General features: G+C 44.0%; 1 protein-coding gene across 1 annotated transcript in view; it reads left to right on the forward strand.

Moving 5' to 3' along the window:
- VIL1 (villin 1) overlaps positions 1-18,344 on the forward strand; it is a 35,099-nt gene extending 16,755 nt beyond the window's left edge. The window contains exons 6-20 of the mRNA XM_061609286.1: positions 141-251; positions 1,235-1,437; positions 2,463-2,541; positions 2,965-3,063; positions 5,534-5,687; positions 7,646-7,746; positions 8,632-8,769; positions 9,105-9,263; positions 10,543-10,722; positions 10,861-11,006; positions 13,189-13,333; positions 15,204-15,392; positions 15,950-16,018; positions 16,974-17,111; positions 18,173-18,344. Of these exons, the coding sequence (XP_061465270.1) occupies positions 141-251; positions 1,235-1,437; positions 2,463-2,541; positions 2,965-3,063; positions 5,534-5,687; positions 7,646-7,746; positions 8,632-8,769; positions 9,105-9,263; positions 10,543-10,722; positions 10,861-11,006; positions 13,189-13,333; positions 15,204-15,392; positions 15,950-16,018; positions 16,974-17,111; positions 18,173-18,286 (2,025 nt within the window). The 3' untranslated portion in view covers positions 18,287-18,344. The remainder of the gene's footprint in view (positions 1-140; positions 252-1,234; positions 1,438-2,462; positions 2,542-2,964; positions 3,064-5,533; positions 5,688-7,645; positions 7,747-8,631; positions 8,770-9,104; positions 9,264-10,542; positions 10,723-10,860; positions 11,007-13,188; positions 13,334-15,203; positions 15,393-15,949; positions 16,019-16,973; positions 17,112-18,172) is intronic.
- The last annotated feature ends 2,371 nt before the right edge of the window (positions 18,345-20,715 follow it).

Here is a 20,715-nt window from a genome sequence, read left to right on the forward strand (position 1 = left end):
TGTATGGTGCATATGCTGCCTAGATGTACCTTTTGATCTGATCCAACAGGGATGTTCTATTCCTAGTATAGTGCTGGATTGAGATAATCCAGGTATGCTCTCTTTCAGTAAACTCAGGTAGCTGCTTTTTTTTTGCACAGGTAGAGATGAGCTGGAGGAGTTTCAATCTTGGGGATGTCTTTCTGCTGGACCTAGGGAAGCTCATCATCCAGTGGAATGGTCCTGAGAGCAACCGCATGGAGCGGCTGAAGGTGCAAAGGCTTCTGTGGATGGTGGAAATGGGGAAGCTGGGTAGATGGGAGATGTGCAAGGAAGGGGGATTTTGGTACATGTACTTTCTATTATGGGATGGATATTTGAAATCTAAAAGATAAATAAACCCAAAAGTAACATTTCTGCTGTAAGGAATGAAGGGTTGTTTTTCTAACAAAGAATAGGGATTGGGAGGAAGTGGGGAAATCAGGAACAAATGTAGCCATTAACTCATCACTTAACAACCCAGCAATGAGACAAAAAATAATAATAATTTGGGAAAAGTGAAGTAGTGCAAACTTGGCACACCAGTTGGAGGTTGCCCCTTGCTTTGGCTATTTTATCCCTGCCACGTCATGTTACGTAAAATGGCTTGGCAGGTAAAAAGAAGGGAAACTCATTACTTGATAAGAACAACTAATTTACTTTAAAACTGTAAGCAACCATTTTAACATAATCATACCAGCAGGAACTATGACGCGTTACCCAGATCTGGATTTAAGATTCCTCAGGAGTTTCGTCAACAATTTTTTTTTCTGGGCCAAAGCTAAGCTATACAAGGTATGAAAGACAAGAGTGCATTGGAGCACTTGCAGAATACCTTCCTTTCAGTACTGTAACTAACCCACTTACATCTAGGTTTAGGTGGACAGGTTCTGTTAGACAATCTGAATTCACACTCCTTGGATGGCTTTAAAAAAGGTTTAGACAAATTCATGGAGGATAAGGCTTAGGCTACCCATTTACGATGGGCATATATTACCTCCAGTATCGGAGGCAACAGGACTCTAAATGCTAGGTGCTGAGGATCACAAGCAACAGAGGGTTACCGCACTCACATCCTGCTTGGAGACTTCACCTAGGAATCTGGTTGGCCATGCTCTTATCTGTAAGATTTCCTCATCATCCAAATGCCATTCAGCCTTCCTCCTACAAAACACTCTGACTCCGGTATGTGGTGGTTGTCACCTGTTTCCCACAGGGAATGAATCTTGCCAAGGACATCCGTGACCGGGAGCGTGGGGGCCGAGCGCAGGTAGGTGTGGTGGATGGTGAGGATGAAGCTGCCTCTCCTGGGCTCATGAAGGTCCTGACATATGTGCTGGGGGAGAAGAGGGACATCCAGCCAGCCATCTCAGACACCGTGGTGGACCAGAAGGTGAAATCCGCCCTCAAGCTCTACCAGTGAGTGACTCTTGATATACGGTAGTGGGGACAGAGGTAAAGAGATGTGGTTTTATGGGGGGGGAGGCACGGCTGTAGGAGAGAGGGGCAAAAGCATGAACGAGGGACTGTGGGGAAGAAAGCCTCTGATGAAGTAACCGTGTTGGATGTACATGGCAGGTGAGAGGACAAAAGTCCTTTGTAAAGCACTTTGCACATTTATTCTGTTCTCTTATCAGTGGTGCAACTGAGAGCACTCATCTGAACTCCTTTAATGGGTACAATTCTCTTTGTGGCACTTGGGTTCTTTCTTCCACATTCAGAACAATGTGGAAAGGGCTTTGACTACAGCAGGCGTGCAGAAGGGGATGATATGAAGGATTGGGTGGTTAGGAGATCTAGGACAGGGCAGGGACCTAGGCCAACAAAGGGGAGAAAATAAACCAAAAAGAAAATTGGGTGCTTTGGTTGTCCAGCCATTTTGGCAAACGCTGCCCCCATTTTCAAATATTTTCCTGCAATCTTAAAGGTAAAAAAATTCTCCCCCTACTTTCCTGGCTCTTCCAAATCATTTATTAAATACTGTGAATGCTCAGAGGCAATTCAGGATTCACAAATGTCCTGCTTCACACATTACAGGAAAAGCAAGGAAATAAATGGGAGTCATTTATCATTGTTATTTCCCCACTTCCGTGTTAAATGTGTGAACTGGCTATGAGATTATCTAGACCAGCCTTTCCCAACCAGTGTGCCTCCAGATGTTGTTGGACCACAGTTCCCATCTTTCCTGGCCATTGGCAATGCTGGCTGAGGCTGATGGGAGTTGTGGTCTAACAGCATCTGGAGGCACACTCGTTGGGAAAGGCTGCTCTAGAAAGATGAATTCTGCAAGGTTTCATACCTTGAATATGCCTAACCCTGATGTTTAGCTTTTAAGATCATGAATGTGTTGTATGAATGCTTCTTTGATCCTCCTACCAAGTGTAGTAACATCACTTTGGGGAGCAGGTTCCATGACCCCATCTTGTTCTGCCTCCCTCTCCCAGGGTCTCTGATGTTGAAGGGAACCTACTCATCCAGGAAGTTGCTATCCAGCCCCTTACCCAGGACCTCCTCAAGCATGAGGCAAGTGACATCCTTTGGGACTTGGTTGCAATATGACAAGGCATGGGAGTTGGCCTTGCTCAAGATTGGTCGGAGGTTGGAAGGGAGGGGAGATTATTCCAAGGCTCATCTTTTACACAAGGATATCTGTTCCACCCATTGCCATTCCACTCCCAAACTGAGAACCTGAAGGGGATAGAGTCTCTAAGGCAAGGATGGTGAACCTATAGCCCTCTGGAGTCTGGACTACATCTCCCATCATCCCTGAGCATTGACCATCCTGACTGGAGCTGATGGGAGTTGGAGTCCAACAACATTTGAAGAGCCACAGGCTCCCCATCCCTGCTCTAAGAGTAACCCTGGCTATGGGAGAGGGCTATTTTGGCCCACAGGGCTTCTTTCTAACAAAGCACCTAATCTGGATCCTGTTTTGTATCCTTCCAGGATTGCTACATCCTGGACCAGGGTGGTGTGAAGATCTTTGTGTGGAAGGGCAGGTGCTCCAGCAAGGAAGAGAAGCAGCAGGCAATGACACGGGCCCTGGTGAGTGACAGCATGGCTGAGAGACTTACCGTCTGGAGGACAGAGGCAGAACCGGGCCCATCCAGTCCCATTATCCCGTAGCTGGCAAGGCCTTTTGCAATGTGTCAGAACGTCTTGGAGATACTGGGACAGTGCCTTCACTTTCCTCCCTTTTAAATGGATCTCAGCCATTTTGGACCCCATGATTCCAGACATGGATTAACGTGAATGTCACCAACTCTTTTAGGCTCTCACTCTGGATTTTGAACCAGAGTCTTGCTGTTGCCACTACCACCTACTACTACCTCCACGGTCAGAGGTGGTGTGCTTCTGACAACCAGTTGCTGGAAACCGCAGGAGGGGAGAGGGCTGTTGTGTTCAGGACCTGCTTGTGGGCTTCCCATAGGCATCTGCTTGGCCACTGTGAGAACAGGATGCTGGGACCGGATGGGCCATTGGCCTGATGCAGCACAGCTCTTGTTATGTTCTTACCTACCTATCTACCTGTCTCTCTTCCATTCAACCTCTTCCCTCTCACAGGCTTGAAGAGGATATCAGGCAAACTATATATATATATAACAGAGAAATAAGTTGTAATATTTTTTTTAATACCCTCTGTTCCTAATCACAGGACTGTCCTTACAATGAAGCAAAGTGAAATCATTGCATTTCAAGAATGCAGTCATTTGTTTAACCTTCAGTCAATAGAAAAAAAATGACTGTACCAATGTACCCCAAGAAAAGTCACACAAATAAAATGTCTGGCAGAAGTTATTAAGCATGACGATTTGCAAGGAAAAACTCATGCCTTTTTTGAGACCTTCCATTTTCCATTTAAAGTGATGTATTAAAAGGTGCAGGAATTCTATCCTATTTTGCATCTGGCTACCCTAGAAACCAAGGGTGCAAAAGGCTGGAGCTCAAGGTGGTTTTGTATTGCTACATTTTTGCTTTTTAGCCAAAGCTAACATAAGAAGAATCCTGCTTGATTATGTCAAAGGCCCATCTACCCCAGCATCCTATTCTCATAGTGGCCAGACAGACACCTATGGGAAGCCCACAAGCAGGACCTAAGCACACCACCACTCCTGCAGTTTTCAGCAACTGGTATTTGGAAGCATATTGCCTCCAATAGTGGATGCAGAATGTAGCCATCATGATTAGGGTTGCCAGGCTCAGGGCCTGAGAATGATTCTGTATCATTAAGCGAAGAAGAAATTCAGCCAAGTGCAGGTTTTCTTGCAACACTGTAATGGGAAAAACCACAAGGTGGAATTCTCCCTTCCCCCTGCACAACTTTTAAAGATACAGAAGACCTCTTGGAGGTCGGGCCTGGCAACCAAGAGATCTTCTGTATCTTTAAAAGTTGTGCAGGGGGAAGGGAGAATTCCACCTTGTGGTTTTTCCCATTACAGTGTTGCAAGAACACCTGCACTTGGCTGAATTTCATCTTCTCTTAAAGATACAGAATCATTCTCAGGCCCAGAACATAGCAACCCTAGTCATGACTAGTAGCCATTGATAGCCTTATCCTCCATGAATTTGTCTAAACTTTTTTAAAAGCCATCCAAGTTAGTGGCCATCATTACCTCTTTGGGGAGCTGATTTCATTGTTTAACTCTGCACTATGTGTTGTACACTGCCCTGGGAGCTGTTAGCTATAGGGCGGTTTAGAAATGCAATTAAATAATAATAAATAATAAAATAAGAAGGACTTTGTCTGTTCTTCAGAATCTTCCAACATTCAGCTTCATTGGATGTCCTCAAGTTGTTGATCTCTCCTCAAAGACCTGCAACAATATCCACTGTGATAGTATCAGTGTGCCTTAGGCTAGAAAGTGAATGTTTCAAGTTGAAATGTAAAATTGCCTACACTATTTCCTTCCTTTAAAAAAGTGTGCAATAAATACAGCTATTTGAGTTTCCTGACTGGAACAGAGAGGACATCCAAGTATCCTTTCAGTCAGGAAGAAAACAGTGCCTACCCTCCCTCGCTTAGCTGTTGCCTTGATTAAATATATTAGGCGTTTTTTCATACCTAATGGTTCATTTGTATGGTACACTGGTCATTGGTGCATTAGCTCCTTGCTTAAAGTATCACCGACTTTTCAGGGTTATTGGACATGGCTATTAGAAGGACTAATGGTGGCTAACTCATGTAGTGAGTGGACTGGAATCAAAACAAGAGGAAGCTATCATACAAAACAAAACATTTTTTAAAGTGAGGGGCATCCTCACCACCACATAAAAAAAAATCCCATAGCCCACTGGGCTGAACATGCTCAGTAGCCACAAAATGTTGACTGTCAACTGGGGGGGAAAGAACTTGAAAACTGGAGGCAGGGGGATGGAATGGAACATCCTAGAGGAGGGCATGGCTGGCTGGCTTTGTTTAATGAAATCACTGTAGAGTCCTTCCTCATCTTACCTTGTTGTGATTTCCCCTCCCCCCCCCCCCCCCGTTGTGGCCTGCTCCTCTTTCTCACCTCAGGGTTTCATCAAGACAAAGAACTACCCACCCAGCACTAGTGTGGAGACAGAAAACGACGGCTCTGAATCAGCTATCTTCAGGCAGCTCTTTCAGAAATGGACTGTCCCTAATCAAAGTACTGGCTTTGGCAAGACCAACACAGTTGGAAAAGTAGGTGAGTCCTGAAGCCTGCTCACCTCAGGAGAGCAGATGGATTAGAGGCTGCTTCTGACAGGTATGGATCTCACGCTGGAAGAGGTGGGGAAAATGCTGCATTTGTTTCTCTCCTCTGTGAATAGATAGATCAGCCCATATTCTTCCAGTCTTTGTTAGTTTATGGGTTCATTTCCAAATTCATTCCGTCTTTTTTCTGTATTAATTTGCAGGTTTAAAAAAAATCCACATGCATACTAATATTTAAAAATGTATTTAAGTACCATGAATTTCAAAACTTATTTCCTGGCATGCAGTACAGTGTAAAGCCAGTGTGGTGTAGTGGTTAGAGTGTTGGACTAAGACAAGTGAGGGGAACCTTTGGCCCTCCAAGGTTGCTGACTTGCAACTCCTATCAGACCCAACAAACATGACCAATGGCCAGGGATGATAGGAATTGTAGTTCAGCAACATCTGAAGGGCCAAAGGTTCCCCAAACCTGGACTATGACCTTGGAGACCAGGGTTCAAGTGCCTAATCAGTCATGAAGCTCAGTAGGTGACCTTGAGCCAGTCACACTCTCTTTCTCAGCATAACCTACCTCATAGGGCAGTTGTGAGGATAAAATGGGGGTGGAAAATCATTTATACTATCTTGAGCTCTCTGGAGGAAAGGCAGGATAGAAATATAGTAAATATTAAAAAATTCAAAGAGTATTTTCTCTCAAAAGCATGCATCTTGATTTATTGATTACACTTCTGTAAACCCATTTGCTCATCGCCCATCCATAGAAGCCTGGCAGATTTGGAAACGTGTTTAGATGCAGGAGTTAACATCTGCTCAGGCAAAGCAGACCACTTTCTTGCCAGCTAGACATCGCATTGAATTTGTTCTCAGACATGTATCTTGAAAGATTTTGTTTCCTTGTTTTTCCCTTTTATTTAGTTCATAATTGATTGCATTGGTATCTGATTGTAGTGTACAAAAAAACTTGTTGTGATATAGAGAGCTGATACCTACAACGAAAACAAATAAAGTTTATACAAAAAAAAAGTATGCATTTTGGTACATTACATGAAGTGAAAACTGGAAAATTTGAACTAACTGTGTTCTGCTCTGCTCATCAGTCCAGGAGGTGCAGATCAGTTTCATATCTGAATACATAAAGGACTAATTCTTCAAGCATCCCTAATCTCCTTTCAAGTTTGGGAAGAAGACTTGTGTTGAATCTCTTGTGCTTTCACCCATCCATTACCTCTCAAAAAAGTGGTTATCCAGAACCATTCTGAAGCTGTAGCTCTGTCAGAATCATTCTGGTTTACACAGACACACTACACTGTGGGAGGTCTAGTACAGGGGTAGCCAACGTGATGCCCTCCAGCAGCTGGATTGCTGCTTCTGTTGGTGTTGTATGTGAACAAACGTGACTTTGGAGTGAAAGATTGTTGGGTTTTGAAAACATAGAGGTTGGCATGCTCTGTCTTCAGCGAGAGCAGACATGGGTGAACCTCAAGCCTGTGGCCCTCCAGGCCTCTCAGTATGGCCCTTGGAACTCCCCCCAGGCCACATTTTTGTTAATCTGGAATGTGTTCTTGAATTCCGATCATTCTGATTCTGGATGGAGGACAGAGTGGATGTGTGAGTGTGTGTAGAAACTAGACTGTTGACAGAGGTAATATTTACATTCATTGCCCCCACCCACTTTTGCCTCTGGTCCTGCCCGCCAATGGCATGTGGCCCTCAGAAGGTTGTCCAGAAGGTAATGCGGGCCTCTGGCTGAAAAAGGTTCCCAGTCCTGGGGCTTTAAGAGCCATATGTGGTTGGGTCTCCTTCCTACAGGAGTAATTCAGGCACATCCCATCAGTGCTCTCCCTTAACTTGCAACTGCCCACCTGTGGTGCCACCTCAGGCACAGATGTGCTGGTGAAACCCAAACCTACCGACTTATCTCCCCTGTTATTCTCCCACTCCCCTCAACAGCCAAAGTGGAGCAGGTGAAGTTTGATGCCACCACCCTGCACGCCAAGCCTGAGATAGCTGCTCTGCACAAGATGGTGGATGATGGCTCTGGAGAGGTAGAGGTAAGGACCAAGCCCACATAAACCCCCTCCTCGAGTGGCTTTGAGACTAGCGGGAGGACTTGTGAGGAGAAGCACCACCTTTCTTATGGCAGTGTCATCCAGCACTGCCCAGAAGCACAATTCTGAGGAGGGCTGGTTTTAGTTGGGTTTGCCACTGGCTTTAGAAGAATACAGCAACAGGGATACCAGAGAGCTGGTGGGGACAGGTTTCATTTTACATCATGGCCCCATAGCCTCTCCCATACCACCAAGATATTACCTTAATTGCTTTGCTTTGCTTTGTATTGCATTGTTTGAATTTGTAAGTCACGTCAGAGGGCATTTGATTAGAAAGTAGATTAGAAACATTTTAAACAACTAAATATCCCATGCTGCGAAGAAAAGGAAGTTTCTAAACTAAGGTTGCTCAGATTCTTCACCAAGAAAAGTTGCATTCTGCAAAAACCGTGTTTGCTAATCTTGCAGTGGGGAAGGAGACAAAGAACTACACAGGGGAATTCCTACCCCCCCCCAAAAAAATGTCTCTGGCCTTCTTAGTTACCTGTCTGACTTCTGAGGCTAAGCAGGTCACCACACAGACAAGCTGAAGTGTATCACTATAGCCATAAAGGGCTTGACAAGTGATTCTTAGAATGCTGAATTCTGTACCCAATGTGACATCCCCTGCCCTAACATACAGAGAACCAGGTATTCATCACTCCCAGCTGCCTTGATTCACTTTTTTACATTATTTGGGATGCAGTTCCTGCATTAACAGGAGACAGGGCTTCTCCTGTATTACAGTGGCCCTAACTGATGACCAAGCTAACTTTGCCAGACATCCTATTACCTGCACCTGAAATGTCTACAGCTGCCCTGTTGCTCATATTCCACTTGCCTTGATAGGTCTGGCGAATTGAGGACTTGGAATTAGCACCAGTGGAGGGTCGCTGGCTTGGTCATTTCTACAGTGGTGATTGCTATCTTATCCTCTACAAATATCTAGTCTCCAGTAAGATCCATTACATGATCTACATTTGGCAGGTGAGCATGGGGAGAAAAGGGAGTAGAAAACTGAGATACCGGCAAAGGAGATGGAGGGGGAAATGTGCACATGTCACTAAGGAGCTGTAGAAACTATTTGCATGTTGCAAACATTGAGGACAAGAAGCTTGCCCTTGTAATTTTTCTTTAAAAAAAGGAAGCTAAAGTTCTTAGGATCCTGATGATGCAGCTAGATTCTGCTACAGGATGCTGCATTCCATTAATTCACAGCAGTCAAGAGTTGTAAAGCCCTCTTTCCATTGAACTGTAGCAAAGGAACAATTGGAATGATAACCCACCCTTTTAAGTCAGCCTGCTCTGTTGCTGCTTCCCAGGGCCGCCACGCCAGCCATGATGAGATCACTGCCTCTGCTTACCAGGCTGTCATTCTGGACCAACAGTATAATGGTGAACCTGTGCAGGTGCGAGTGTCCATGGGCAAGGAGCCTGCACATCTTATGGCCATTTTCAAGGGGCGCATGGTGGTATATGCGGTAAGCAGGACTGGGTGGTTAAGATTACATTCCCTTTTCCCTCCCAGGTATGCAATGGAGACACAGATATGACACAAGAGAGCCAAACAGAACTTTAAAGCAGCTGCAGGTGGCTCTAATTTTGATCAGAGCCTTAGGTGTTGGGGGAGGATTTAGGTTTAGCACCCTCAGAGATACCTGTTGGGGGAGGTTGGAGGAGGGAATGCAGGCTCCCTGATCCTACCCCCCCCAACACGGAGCTAATAGTAGCTTCAGGGGTATGAGGGGCAATTTAGAAAGGGAAAATGAGGAGGAGTAAGTTTGAACAATCCCTGTACCAGTTGCCCCGCTCTGATCAAAATCAAAGATGCCCCAGTGACTTTGAAAACCCATTGGGATGTCACAGCACAGATTTCTCACCTTATACCTCTTTTGTCCCCAAGCTTTCCTTATCTGGATTTTGCCACTAAAGGCAATTGAGGAATGAGGAAAATGCTTATGACTGCCTTTATTCTTGTTTCTAAATGATAGGCTGCATGTGGTTGTGTACTCTGTCACTCATCACTTTGTTTTGGTCTGATTGGGTGTGATGCTTCTGTTGGGTTACAAAGAAGGGAGGGGGAAATATCCATTCATTCTGTGCTTTGAAAATAGGGCAAGCAGCAGCAGCTTTAAGTTTCGGCCCTTTCCATCTAATGAATACAGAATGGAAAAGGCTACTGTGAAAACTCTTCACTTGGAACCCTTCAAGGCAAGGGAGAAAATGTTGGAGGCATTTATTTGTTTGTTTGTTTGTTTATATATCCCGCCCTTCCTTCCAGCAGGAGCCCAGGGCAGCAAATGCTTTGGCCATTGAGTATCCTGATCTGCTGTGACAGTCACAGGAAAGGGCCTTTGGGTCCAATTCTACATTTCAATGGCTTTGCAGTAGAAGATGCAATGTTGGATGAGATACAGCTTGTACAAAATACTTTATGCCACAGGCGGGGGGACGACAAAAACCTATCTTATCTTCATGCAGTCCTCTTCTATGGCCTTTATTTATTTTATGTGGGATGTAGCTAATATCGTGGGCTGTGAGGTACAGCGATGCTTGTGCTCTATTTGTCACACCACCACAAAGAAGCAGGGTGGAGAAGCTCTGGGATTGTATCATACTCTGGGTTACTTCTTCAATCAAGGAAGCACACATTCTGAAAATGTGCATAATTTTCTTGCTCATCCAAGCTCCAGAAGCCTAGGATTTGATGCTTGGACTCACACAGGTTTCTGAATTAATTTCCCCCCTCTTTACATCTAGGGTGGTACCTCCCGAATGGGCAGCACAGCTCCAGTGCCCTCCATCCGCCTTTTCCAGGTCCATGGGACCAATGAGTTCAACACCAAGGCCTTTGAGGTGCCTCCGCGGGCTTCCTCCCTCAATTCTAATGACGTCTTTATCCTCAAGACTCAGAGTTGCTGCTACCTCTGGTACGGGAAGGTAGGCATCCTATCCAGGAGAAGTGTCCTGCGGGAGGGCTATCTGGAAGTTGAAGGCACCAGGAACTGTGTTCCAGAAGTTCTACCTCAGCTTTGCAACAGAGGCAGAGGGATTTAGTGAAGTGATTCCTTCCCACAGGGTTGCAGTGGAGATGAGAGGGAGATGGCCAGGAACGTGGCTGACCTGATCTCCAAGACTGAGAAAGCAGTGATAGCAGAAGGGCAGGAGGCTGCAGAATTCTGGGTTGCTCTGGGTGGAAAATCTCAGTATGCCAACAGCAAAAGGTAATGCCTTCACAAAACTCTGAGGAGCTCCATCCATATATGGGAGGAATAACACCAAAGGTGTGTACATGATCCCATTTACTCTGCATCCAGCGTGTTCCCACCGCTGGGTTGGGAAGCATTGTATACATGACAGTAATCCATCTCGATCCTGTCATTTCTTATGAAAATACTGGGCTTTCATGCATTTCCCCCCAAACCAGCTTTGATCTGAATTGAGAAAAAGAATGGCCTTGCTGCATTTTAAGCTGAGTTATGTGTATGTACGCAGCTAAGTGTACTCCATTAGAAAGCCAAGAGGACTTTCTCTCCTGAAACCAGGATGGGGAACTTGTGGCTTTCCAGATGCTGGTGGACTCTAACTCCCATTAGCCTCCATCAGCATGGGATTATGCGAGGTGCAGTCCAGGCATGGGAAACCTCAGGGCTTGTGCTTTGGTCCTCGAACTCTCTGCCGGTCACTCTAAGATGCAAAGGGTTTGTGTTCTATTTGAACAAACATGACTTCGGAATGAATCATTGTTGAGTTCTGGAAGCATATGGGTTGCCATACTCTACCTTCAGCTGTACCAGGTATGGGAAATCTCAAGCCTGAGGGCCAAACATGGCCCTCCAGGCCCCACAGTTTGGGCCTTGGAACTCTTCCCAGGCCACACCCCTCACTGGCCCTGCTTCACACCCCAAGTGCTTTTGCTCATGTGGACTGTGTCCTTGTACTCTAATAGTGCCTCTTGTTTGTCTGGATGGAGGACAGAGAGGGTGTGTGAATGTGAATAGAAACTAGTCTACTATACAGAGATAATATTCACATTCATTGCCCTGCCCACTTTTGCCTCTGCCCCCCCCCCCAGCATGTGGCCCTTGGAAGGTTGCTCAGGAGGCAATGTGATCCTCTGGCTGAAAAAAGGCTCCCCACCACTGCTGAAGTCTAACCACATCTGGAGGACTACAGATTTCCCATTCCCAATTTAGATACGCCACTTGACCACTAGTCAGAGCCCAGTGATAAGATTAGGGCTGACCCCAAGGCCGCCTAAGCTGAAGGATGACAGCCACACCCCTCATTTCATATAGAGAAACCAGCTGGAGCAGCAACTGAACCTCACTTCAAATACTAGTGCCAGGACACCATCCTTCACCACACCTGAGGGGACAAGGCTAGATGGCACACATAGCTTCATCCTGCAACACATCCCAATGGCTTGCTCCCCACTCTGCCTGGCCCCTCTCACTGCCTGCTCAAATGCTGCTATGCAGTGGTAGTGGCGCCTGTGTCATCAGAGCAACACAAGTGCAGCACATGCAGTAACTGCTGGAATGTATGGCCTTGACTCACTGCCTCATGGCTGATCACTTGGTCAGGGGCCTTTTCCAGTGGTGCTGTCTGTGGAACGTTGCAGGAAGGTGACTCTGGCCAAGTCAAGCGGCCAGCCCAGGCCAGCAACAAGGGAGCATTGACACTACTGGCACCCACTCAGGAGTGGCGTTGCTATCTCCCCAGCAGCCATTGCCTGAAATGGCAGTCCCAGTCTGCCAAGTAGCAGGGACAGTCTTGCCTAGGCGACACACTTCTCAGCCTCTAGCATCTAGCTCAGTGGTAGAGCATCTGCTTTGCATGCAGAAGGTCCCAGCTTCAAGCCCCAGCATCTCCAGGTAGGTCTAGCAAAGAACCCAGTCTGAAATCCTGGAGAGCTGCTGCCAGTCAGTGTAGACAATACTGAGCTAGATGGACCAAGAGTCTGACTTTGTGGATGGCAGCTTCCTATGCTGAAGACACTGAACACACATGCCAATCCTCACTCTGAGTTGGATAGAAGAGGCCACAAACTCCATCTCTGCTCAGAATCAGGGAATCCTAGTAATTTTCTGAGGCTTCAAGCTCTACCTTCACACATAGCCATAGTATGAGGAAACCTCAAGTGTCATTCCCCGCTCCACTTACAGAGGAAGTTATCTAGAAGCAAGTGTGGAGGAGGCGTGTCAGGGAGAAAGCAGCAAAGGGAAGGGGAATGGAGGGGGAATTAAGCACTCACACAGACAATGCCCTGCTGCTGCTTCGCTCTAGCTTGCTCCCATTCTGATGCTGCTTGGTAAAAAGCCACCTCTCAGGTTTTTCTTGCACATTTGTATGGTGTAGGAAGTTGGCCTAGCACCTGGCCTGCCTCTCTTCCTTTCTGTGCAGATTACAAGAGGAAACAATGGCCATCACACCTCGGCTCTTTGAGTGTTCCAATAAGACCGGACGTTTCCTTGCCACAGAGATCACAAATTTTACTCAAGATGACTTAGAAGAGGATGATGTGTTCTTGCTGGATGCCTGGGACCAGGTGGGTCTGTGACAGGGGTGGAGGGAAAATAGAGAGGAAGCATTTGCTCCTGATGAGGCACATCAGAAAAGGAATGCTTCTCCCTCCTGAAATAATGTGATTGGATTTTACTTCCATAATTAATTCTGCATACTGGTATTTCTTTACAGGTACTTTGTTTGCATGCCTACTTCCCATCTGATATAATTACAAATACTGTCTGTACTTGTTGATGGATGGCTAATGCTATACTGCCAAGCAGTTTTTTTATTCAGAATGGAAGACTGTGTCCCTCTCTTCTTCCCTTCCCGTGTCCATCTTGTATTTTCTCCCCTTCCCATTCCAGATTTCTAGCACCACTCCCTTTTAATGTTAAGATCACAAATGTGTAGATTTAGAAGAGCATTCTCATGTGGGTTGTCAGCGTGTAACTGACACAGAGCACATATTTTCTTCATACAGTAGAGATTAACTTCATTGGCTATCTGCATTGGCTCACTACACTGGCACTGAAAGAAAAGCAGCAAAATAAATATTTATTTCATGGAGAAGTGGTTCACTATAGGAGGGTTTAGGACTGATACTGCTCCCAACCCTGTGTAGATACCAACAAAGTAATTAAATCAGCCATCAAGCACACTGCTTTACCAGCTAGATTCTTTGCCCGCTGCAAGCTGCGTAGGTCAATTGTTAAGACCATCCTGCATAAACATACATCTGCAGGGTAACGGAGATGCTTAAAAACATGTTACACATATGGCACATCTTATGTGATAAAAATCCACTATCCAACAATTTGTGCACACATAGAAAAGGGGTCACCAGGAACCATTCGAAGGGTCAGTCTTATACTGTAGTGCTTTCCAGCAACACTTTGAGCTTCAACACACCTTCAGGAACCATTCATAGCACTTTTAGGGAAAGGCATAGCACTGTCAGTTTCACTATTAAATCTATTCTGAATGTAAACCTATAATACTAAAACAGGGTCTAGTCACCCAAATTGGATAAAAAGAGCAAGTCAAACCATCCACTGCCATTATCCAGTCAGCAACATCTAGATTTAGGTAGGAAGTGTATATAATTGCCATCAAATGTTCTACAAGAATTTCGACCAAAAGCAAGGGAGTTGGGCTTTCACTCTAAGGCAACAGGGTAAACTCAGGATCTGAGCTCAAACTGCTGTCTCAAGAGATTTTTCCAGGAAGGTAAGCTGTGTTTAGTTTATTGTAACAAAAAACAGCCAGAGCCTTGTAGCATGTTAGAGACACATTTATTGGTGGGCTAGTTAAATGCATTAGGGCTTTAAAGTATTGCAGCATTCCTTGTTAATCCTTCAGAAGATCTAACCATTTGTGTCAGAAGGGAAAGACTGGAGGTGAGAAGGGTACCAGGATCAGTCCTTGACTATATCTCTTGCTGGAAATTTGGGATAAGAAATTGGATTACGAATGCTTCTACTGCAATGGGAAGCAAAGAAAACCTGCAACTGAGGCTAACACCCTCTGCATCTGATGGAAGAGAACGTATTCCATGAAAGAGTATGCCACAGTGAAGGTGCCACAACATTTCTTTTTTTGTGGCAAGAGATTAACATGACTACCCCTCTGGAAACTTAGTTATGCAATCTTCTTCCATGTATGCCACCTTTGTTCATTGAAGGCCAAGCATAAATGCAGTAATAAATGAATAATTTTTAAAAAAATGTTTAGGGATTATGAGTAAGTACATGTCATAAAAGCTTTATGTCTAAGGTTGATAGATAAGCACATGCAAGCACAAATACTGTGATAGAAATCCTTGAACTCCTTTTCAGCATTATCCTAAATCCGGCTACTGGCACATGAACTATGTATTGGCTTCCATTCATAAGAGTCATTGTCTCCTGTAGGTTTTCTTCTGGATTGGCAAAGATGCAAATGAGGCTGAGAAAGAGGCAGCAGCTGTAACCGCCCAGGAGTACCTGCGGACTCACCCAGGTGGACGTGACGTTGACACTCCCATTGTGATTGTGAAACAAGGCTATGAACCTCCAACATTCACTGGCTGGTTCCTAGCATGGGATCCGCTCAGAAGGACAGTAAGTGACACAGTGATTGTTATTTGGGCCTAACACCACACAGCTGTGAACACGACGCCATGCAATGGGGTTAACATCATGTGACTACAAAGGCATCTGTTTGGAGAGATGTGTAGAAAAATTACTTCCACTCTAATTGATCTGTCTTGCAATAGAGCTGTCTTGTAGTCTAACAGTAATTTGAGGGTCACAAAGCCTTTTATTTCTGAACGTTGGGCTAGGTAGCTGATGGAAAGTGAAGTCCAACAGCATCTGGCAAGCCACAGGTGAGCCACCCCCGCGATACAGTTTCATCAGAATTAGCCTTCATGAATTTTCAGCATGCAGAAGTTACATCCAGATCATCTGTGTAAACACATGACAAGCAGGTAGTTATTTGGCCACCAAATACGGTGGAGCCTGTTCCATGCTTACCAGGCTTCTTTAAGATTCTGCAGATCGCTTTAACGGTTGCAAGGAACCTCATTTTAATTCTCTCGTCTCTCAGTCAAATCACAACTTTAATGTCTGCTTGGGTAGTGTGGTATTCCATTTTTTGGAGGTGTGTCTTCACACAGGACAAGAAAACCTATGAAGAGCTGAAAGCTGAACTTGCAGATGATGACAGCCTGGGCCAGTTTACTTCTGTAAGTATTACTGGAGAGGCCAGAATGGGATAAAAAGCAAGGTAAAAACTGTAGATTTTATCACAGGGGTACCCAAGCTTTCCACCCCACGGATCACTTGAAGTGTCAAGGGTGTTGGTGGACCACTTAACGATTTTGTCTGCCTGTTGTAGCAGCTGTAATGCACTGTGCTAGATTTGTGTTTTATTATATTACAATTTGAATTTTGTAGAATTCTACCGAATTCCAATTGTAATTAGAATAGAATACAATAGAAGCAACAAAAACACAACTCAGAATCTAGCACAGTGTATTACAATTGCTACAACAGGCAGCAAAAATCATTACGTGGTCCTCCAAGAGCCTTGAGTGTTCTTCACAGACATGCCATGAACCAACTGAATGAAACTCTCATACCAATGGTGATCCCCAGACCAGTTTGGGAACCCATTTAATTGTTTTATCATATAAGCATAGGTGGCACAGTTGCCATTTAATTTGTAGAAAACCAGGAACAATAGGGACCTGTTCCTTTTACAGCAGTAAATCTCATGCCTGTACTATCCACGAGGGAAGCGTAAGGTCTTCTTTAAAAATCATTTCAGTATAAAAGGCTTAAATATTTACAGTAACAATAGTTACAGAGGCAAGTTTTTGAGGAATAAGTATGAACATAGCCTCTTCCTTAAAGAATGCAACTCCCCTGCTCCCATATTTTTTTAAAAAATGTTTCAAATTACACTTTACAAAATGCCCAGAACACACAATGCTGTCACTTTGAGATTTGTCACTTACTTTGCAAATTTGATCCCTAAGGACACAACCACTTAGCTACATTCCCATAGTGTGTTTACTGATGTAGAACAGTTCAGTTTACGGTGCCAATTTCCCTTCCCTCTACTTTATTTAAATAGTTACAATGCATTCTAGCTTCAGAATAGCTTTAGAGGTTTTTGCCTACCCCTTTCCCTTCCAGGAAATCCTTGAGGCAAAAGAAGTCTTCACTGCCAACACGACCTTGGGCAACCAGTCATTCTGTACATACCCTCTGGAGAAACTGGTGAATGTGCCTGTGGAGGAGCTACCCAAGGATGTAAATCCTGGCAGGAAGGAGGTGAGCGATCAGAGGGCTGGATTCAGATTTCTCCTATTTGTAGGGACCTTCATTCTTTCAAAATCTAAAGATGGTACTTGGATAAAAAAACCCACCACCCCAAAATAAAACTATTACTCACTACAGAAGCTCACTAGATGGGTTTGGGCAAGTAACTCTTTCATGCGAGGCTAAAATGCAGCTCTGAACAGAAGTGAAACAAATGAATATAAACAAAATTCAAAGGAAAGATTATAGTTTTGTCTTGCCTGTGCACAAATTTTCACCCCTTAAGCGTAGCTAGTGTAGTGATGCCTTGAATGGTGGGCTTGAATAAAAGATTAGCCTTTCCAAGGGATATGGGAAATTGCACCAAAGTGGTACTATCTTCTTCCAGTGTCTGCCAGAAAGAGATTATACACTCAGTTCAAGTTTCTCACTGACATTGAACAGCACAGCAATAAAATTAAAAGGTTGGAACTCAGAAATTTCACTTCTTTGTGATGTGCCACTAAGTATCTATTTCCAGTCTATTAACATTCAGTTACCCTTGTGCCCCACAGAGTAAAACAAACCTAGAATCCTTCAGTAGAAACCTGGCTGACTCAATGGCCAGAACAGAAACTGTGTATAGAGCTTTCCACAGCTTAATTTCAAACAAATAGCCACTTCCAGGTACAGAATAGGGTGGCATATACTAAATCTGTGGAACAAACTTCTAATCCTTAGATGTGTAAGAATAAAAACTTGCTAGTATGCTGAAGCATCTGAAGGCTGGACAAAGGTTAGATCTATACAGTTCCTTCCCATAGCCATCCCAATCTGGTCCAATAATAGCATTATTTCATTCTGTTCCAGCAGATGCTGAGAAAAAAATTGAGGGACACACACAAATTTAAATATAGAACAATGCCCAGCTTAATAATGTAGCTTCCTAACATGCCATTTTGCCTGTTTTAAGTTTTATCAGGCTGTGCCCAATACTCAACAGGAAATCTTGATGTAAAATGTTTACTGCAACCTGTTCAGTTTACAGTCATAGCTTGCCCGTCTCTCATCCTCGCCTTTCTCCCCTCACATAGGACTACTTGTCAGAAGACGATTTTCTTGCTGTCTTTGGAATGTCCCAACACAACTTTGCTGCACTTCCTCCATGGAAGCAACAGTCTCTCAAGAAGGAAAAAGGACTCTTCTGAATGTAATCTTTCTGCTGTCATTGCCTTCAAGTAGATGAATATTTTTACTTAAATAAAGATAAATCAAAGCTTAATAATAGGAGTACTTGAGGATGGATGATCAAGCATTTTTCTGCCACTAGAAGATGTGCAGGAACAAAAGGATTTTTTTTCATAAGCCTCACAGATGATCTTATTCTGAGCTATTAGAAAGGTATGGCACACCAGAAAGGAAAAAAACAGCCGTTAAGACTTGTTTTCCCCAGTCTTGACTTTTGAGTTGAGGTACAATGTTCTGTTCTTGCCAGCTACCAATGCCAGGCTGTCATGTGGCTGGATCTTACCACTCCTCCTTCGTCTCTGAATTCCTAATTACGGTTCACCACTTAACATTTGGCATATCCCTAAGACAGATGCATACATTGTTTTGCTCCACATGTCTGCAGTGGCATCAGAATGACCTGCACAATGCATGCTCAAAGGGTTTCTTCAGTTTTGTTTTACCAATCTCAGTTTCCTATCATAGGGGAAGTCCCTCTAGAGGAAGGAACTGATATAGCTACATTTCCATAAAATTGCTTCTTTACGTACATACTGCTCCCCCCTTCATATGATACACATAGAACAGAAGCATGGGTTTTTTAAAATCACACTTAATAGATTAGGGCTAATCCAAATACATTTTAGAGAAAATTTATGACTCAAAATTGCATTTTCATGCGTGATCCTGTAATAATGAAAAATGTCACACAACAGGACTCAACTGCAGTTTCTTTCACCTCTCAAGCTTTAAGCAATGAGTAAAACAGCCAATTAAAACAATGAGAAAATCAGCCAATTGAAAAACAGGTTTCCTTAATGAAATTTCTTTTACATGACTCACCATATAATTTTATAATGCAGATACACAGTCTTCATTCAAAGTGAGGATCTGCCCCCACTTGAGCAACAAATTACCATGCCCTTACCCTATAGGACAAAAGAACTACTAGGATAGATTATTATCAGGCAGTTGCTTTTGGGCCCCAGTGAGGTAAACTTTGTTCAGAAAATGGTTTATGCCTACTCCACACCAGCAGGAGCCCTTCATCTCCCTGAAGAGAAATGCAAGAGCAACTGCAAGTTGTGTGGGCAGGAATCAGGAACAGAATTTTACTTCCTGAGAAAGTCAACTTTCAAAATATACATGCACAATAATTGGAAGTTTCTTTCCTTCATGGATTAAAATGATTTTTTAAAATGTGTAGTGAGTATCTTCTCCAACAGGTTTATGCTTAAAACAGAACAAAGCCAAGCACTCAAAGGGTTCCACTCAACACTGTATGTGTGGAGTTCTTCTCATACACTGGGACTTCCCTCCTCCCCGTGCCCTCTCAAAATCTGCTCTGGAGAGTCCCCCAACCTTCAGGAGCAGACTTTGTGGGTGTGCAGAGTGCAGCTGGGTGGAAGAGAGGAATGGGGAATGCTCCGCTGCCCAAGCGGAAGTCTGCTGCGCTAGCAGAACAGCCGCACTGGATACAACCCTACGCTGAACAGCTTTAAGTTGTAAGACACTTGCATCTATCTAGAAAGAAGAAACAAATTCAGCATTAATAAAGTGTGTTTAATTTCTCTGAAATCAATCTACACATAATTTAAAGAGGAAGAAAAAAAGGCAGAATTGGTAAAGAATACATAGGAACAAGTCTGCTAAAACACAGAAAAGTGCTGCTCCACATTGTGTCAAGGGACTCCCAACATAAAAGAAAATGGAAAACTTCCTCAAATACACATGCCAAGAACTTCCACCTCAACTCACTTCCCCAAGTTTTTACAGAATAACATATTAAAGAAATGGGAGTACAGAAGTAGGTTAACGATGGAAGTAGACAGCATAAGCTAAACATCTCACCCACTTCATTTTCATTCTTAGGCAGTTCACTCCCCATGCTAGAGCAGTTCAAAAGCACACCCATTGTTCTTATCCAAAAAATTACAGCTCCCTACCTTGCCCTGAATTCTCATCATAAGGATGTGAAAAATTCCATTAATTTCAAATAAAAGACTAATTAATTTAATTCTAGAGAATTAATCCAGCCTTCAATTGGTTGCAGTGGAAGCAGCTTTTTGTTAACCCATCTAGCATTTCAAAGACCCTGTCTGCATGAAACAAGTAGTACAATACTGTCCATTTATGCTGTTCCCCGTGGGGGGAGGGGGAGCCCAGGACAGAGAAATCTCCAGAATGCTTGGTATCTTCAGTGATCTTTCCACTGACTTTAGTTTTATGCCTCCATTTTAATAAAACATTAAGCGTTCAAATTCCAACAGGGACGGCAAAACTGATGCAGAGATTTAACTTCAAGTAGAACAATGGTGCCTAATGCCCTATATCTCATGCTTAGGTGTTCAACTAGATTTTAACAGGCCCATGGCTAGGAAAAAACAAGCTTTTTGTAAGGAAAACCCTT

Source organism: Rhineura floridana, chromosome 2, assembly GCF_030035675.1.
Source record: "Rhineura floridana isolate rRhiFlo1 chromosome 2, rRhiFlo1.hap2, whole genome shotgun sequence".
In the NCBI taxonomy this organism is placed as follows: domain Eukaryota; kingdom Metazoa; phylum Chordata; class Lepidosauria; order Squamata; family Rhineuridae; genus Rhineura; species Rhineura floridana.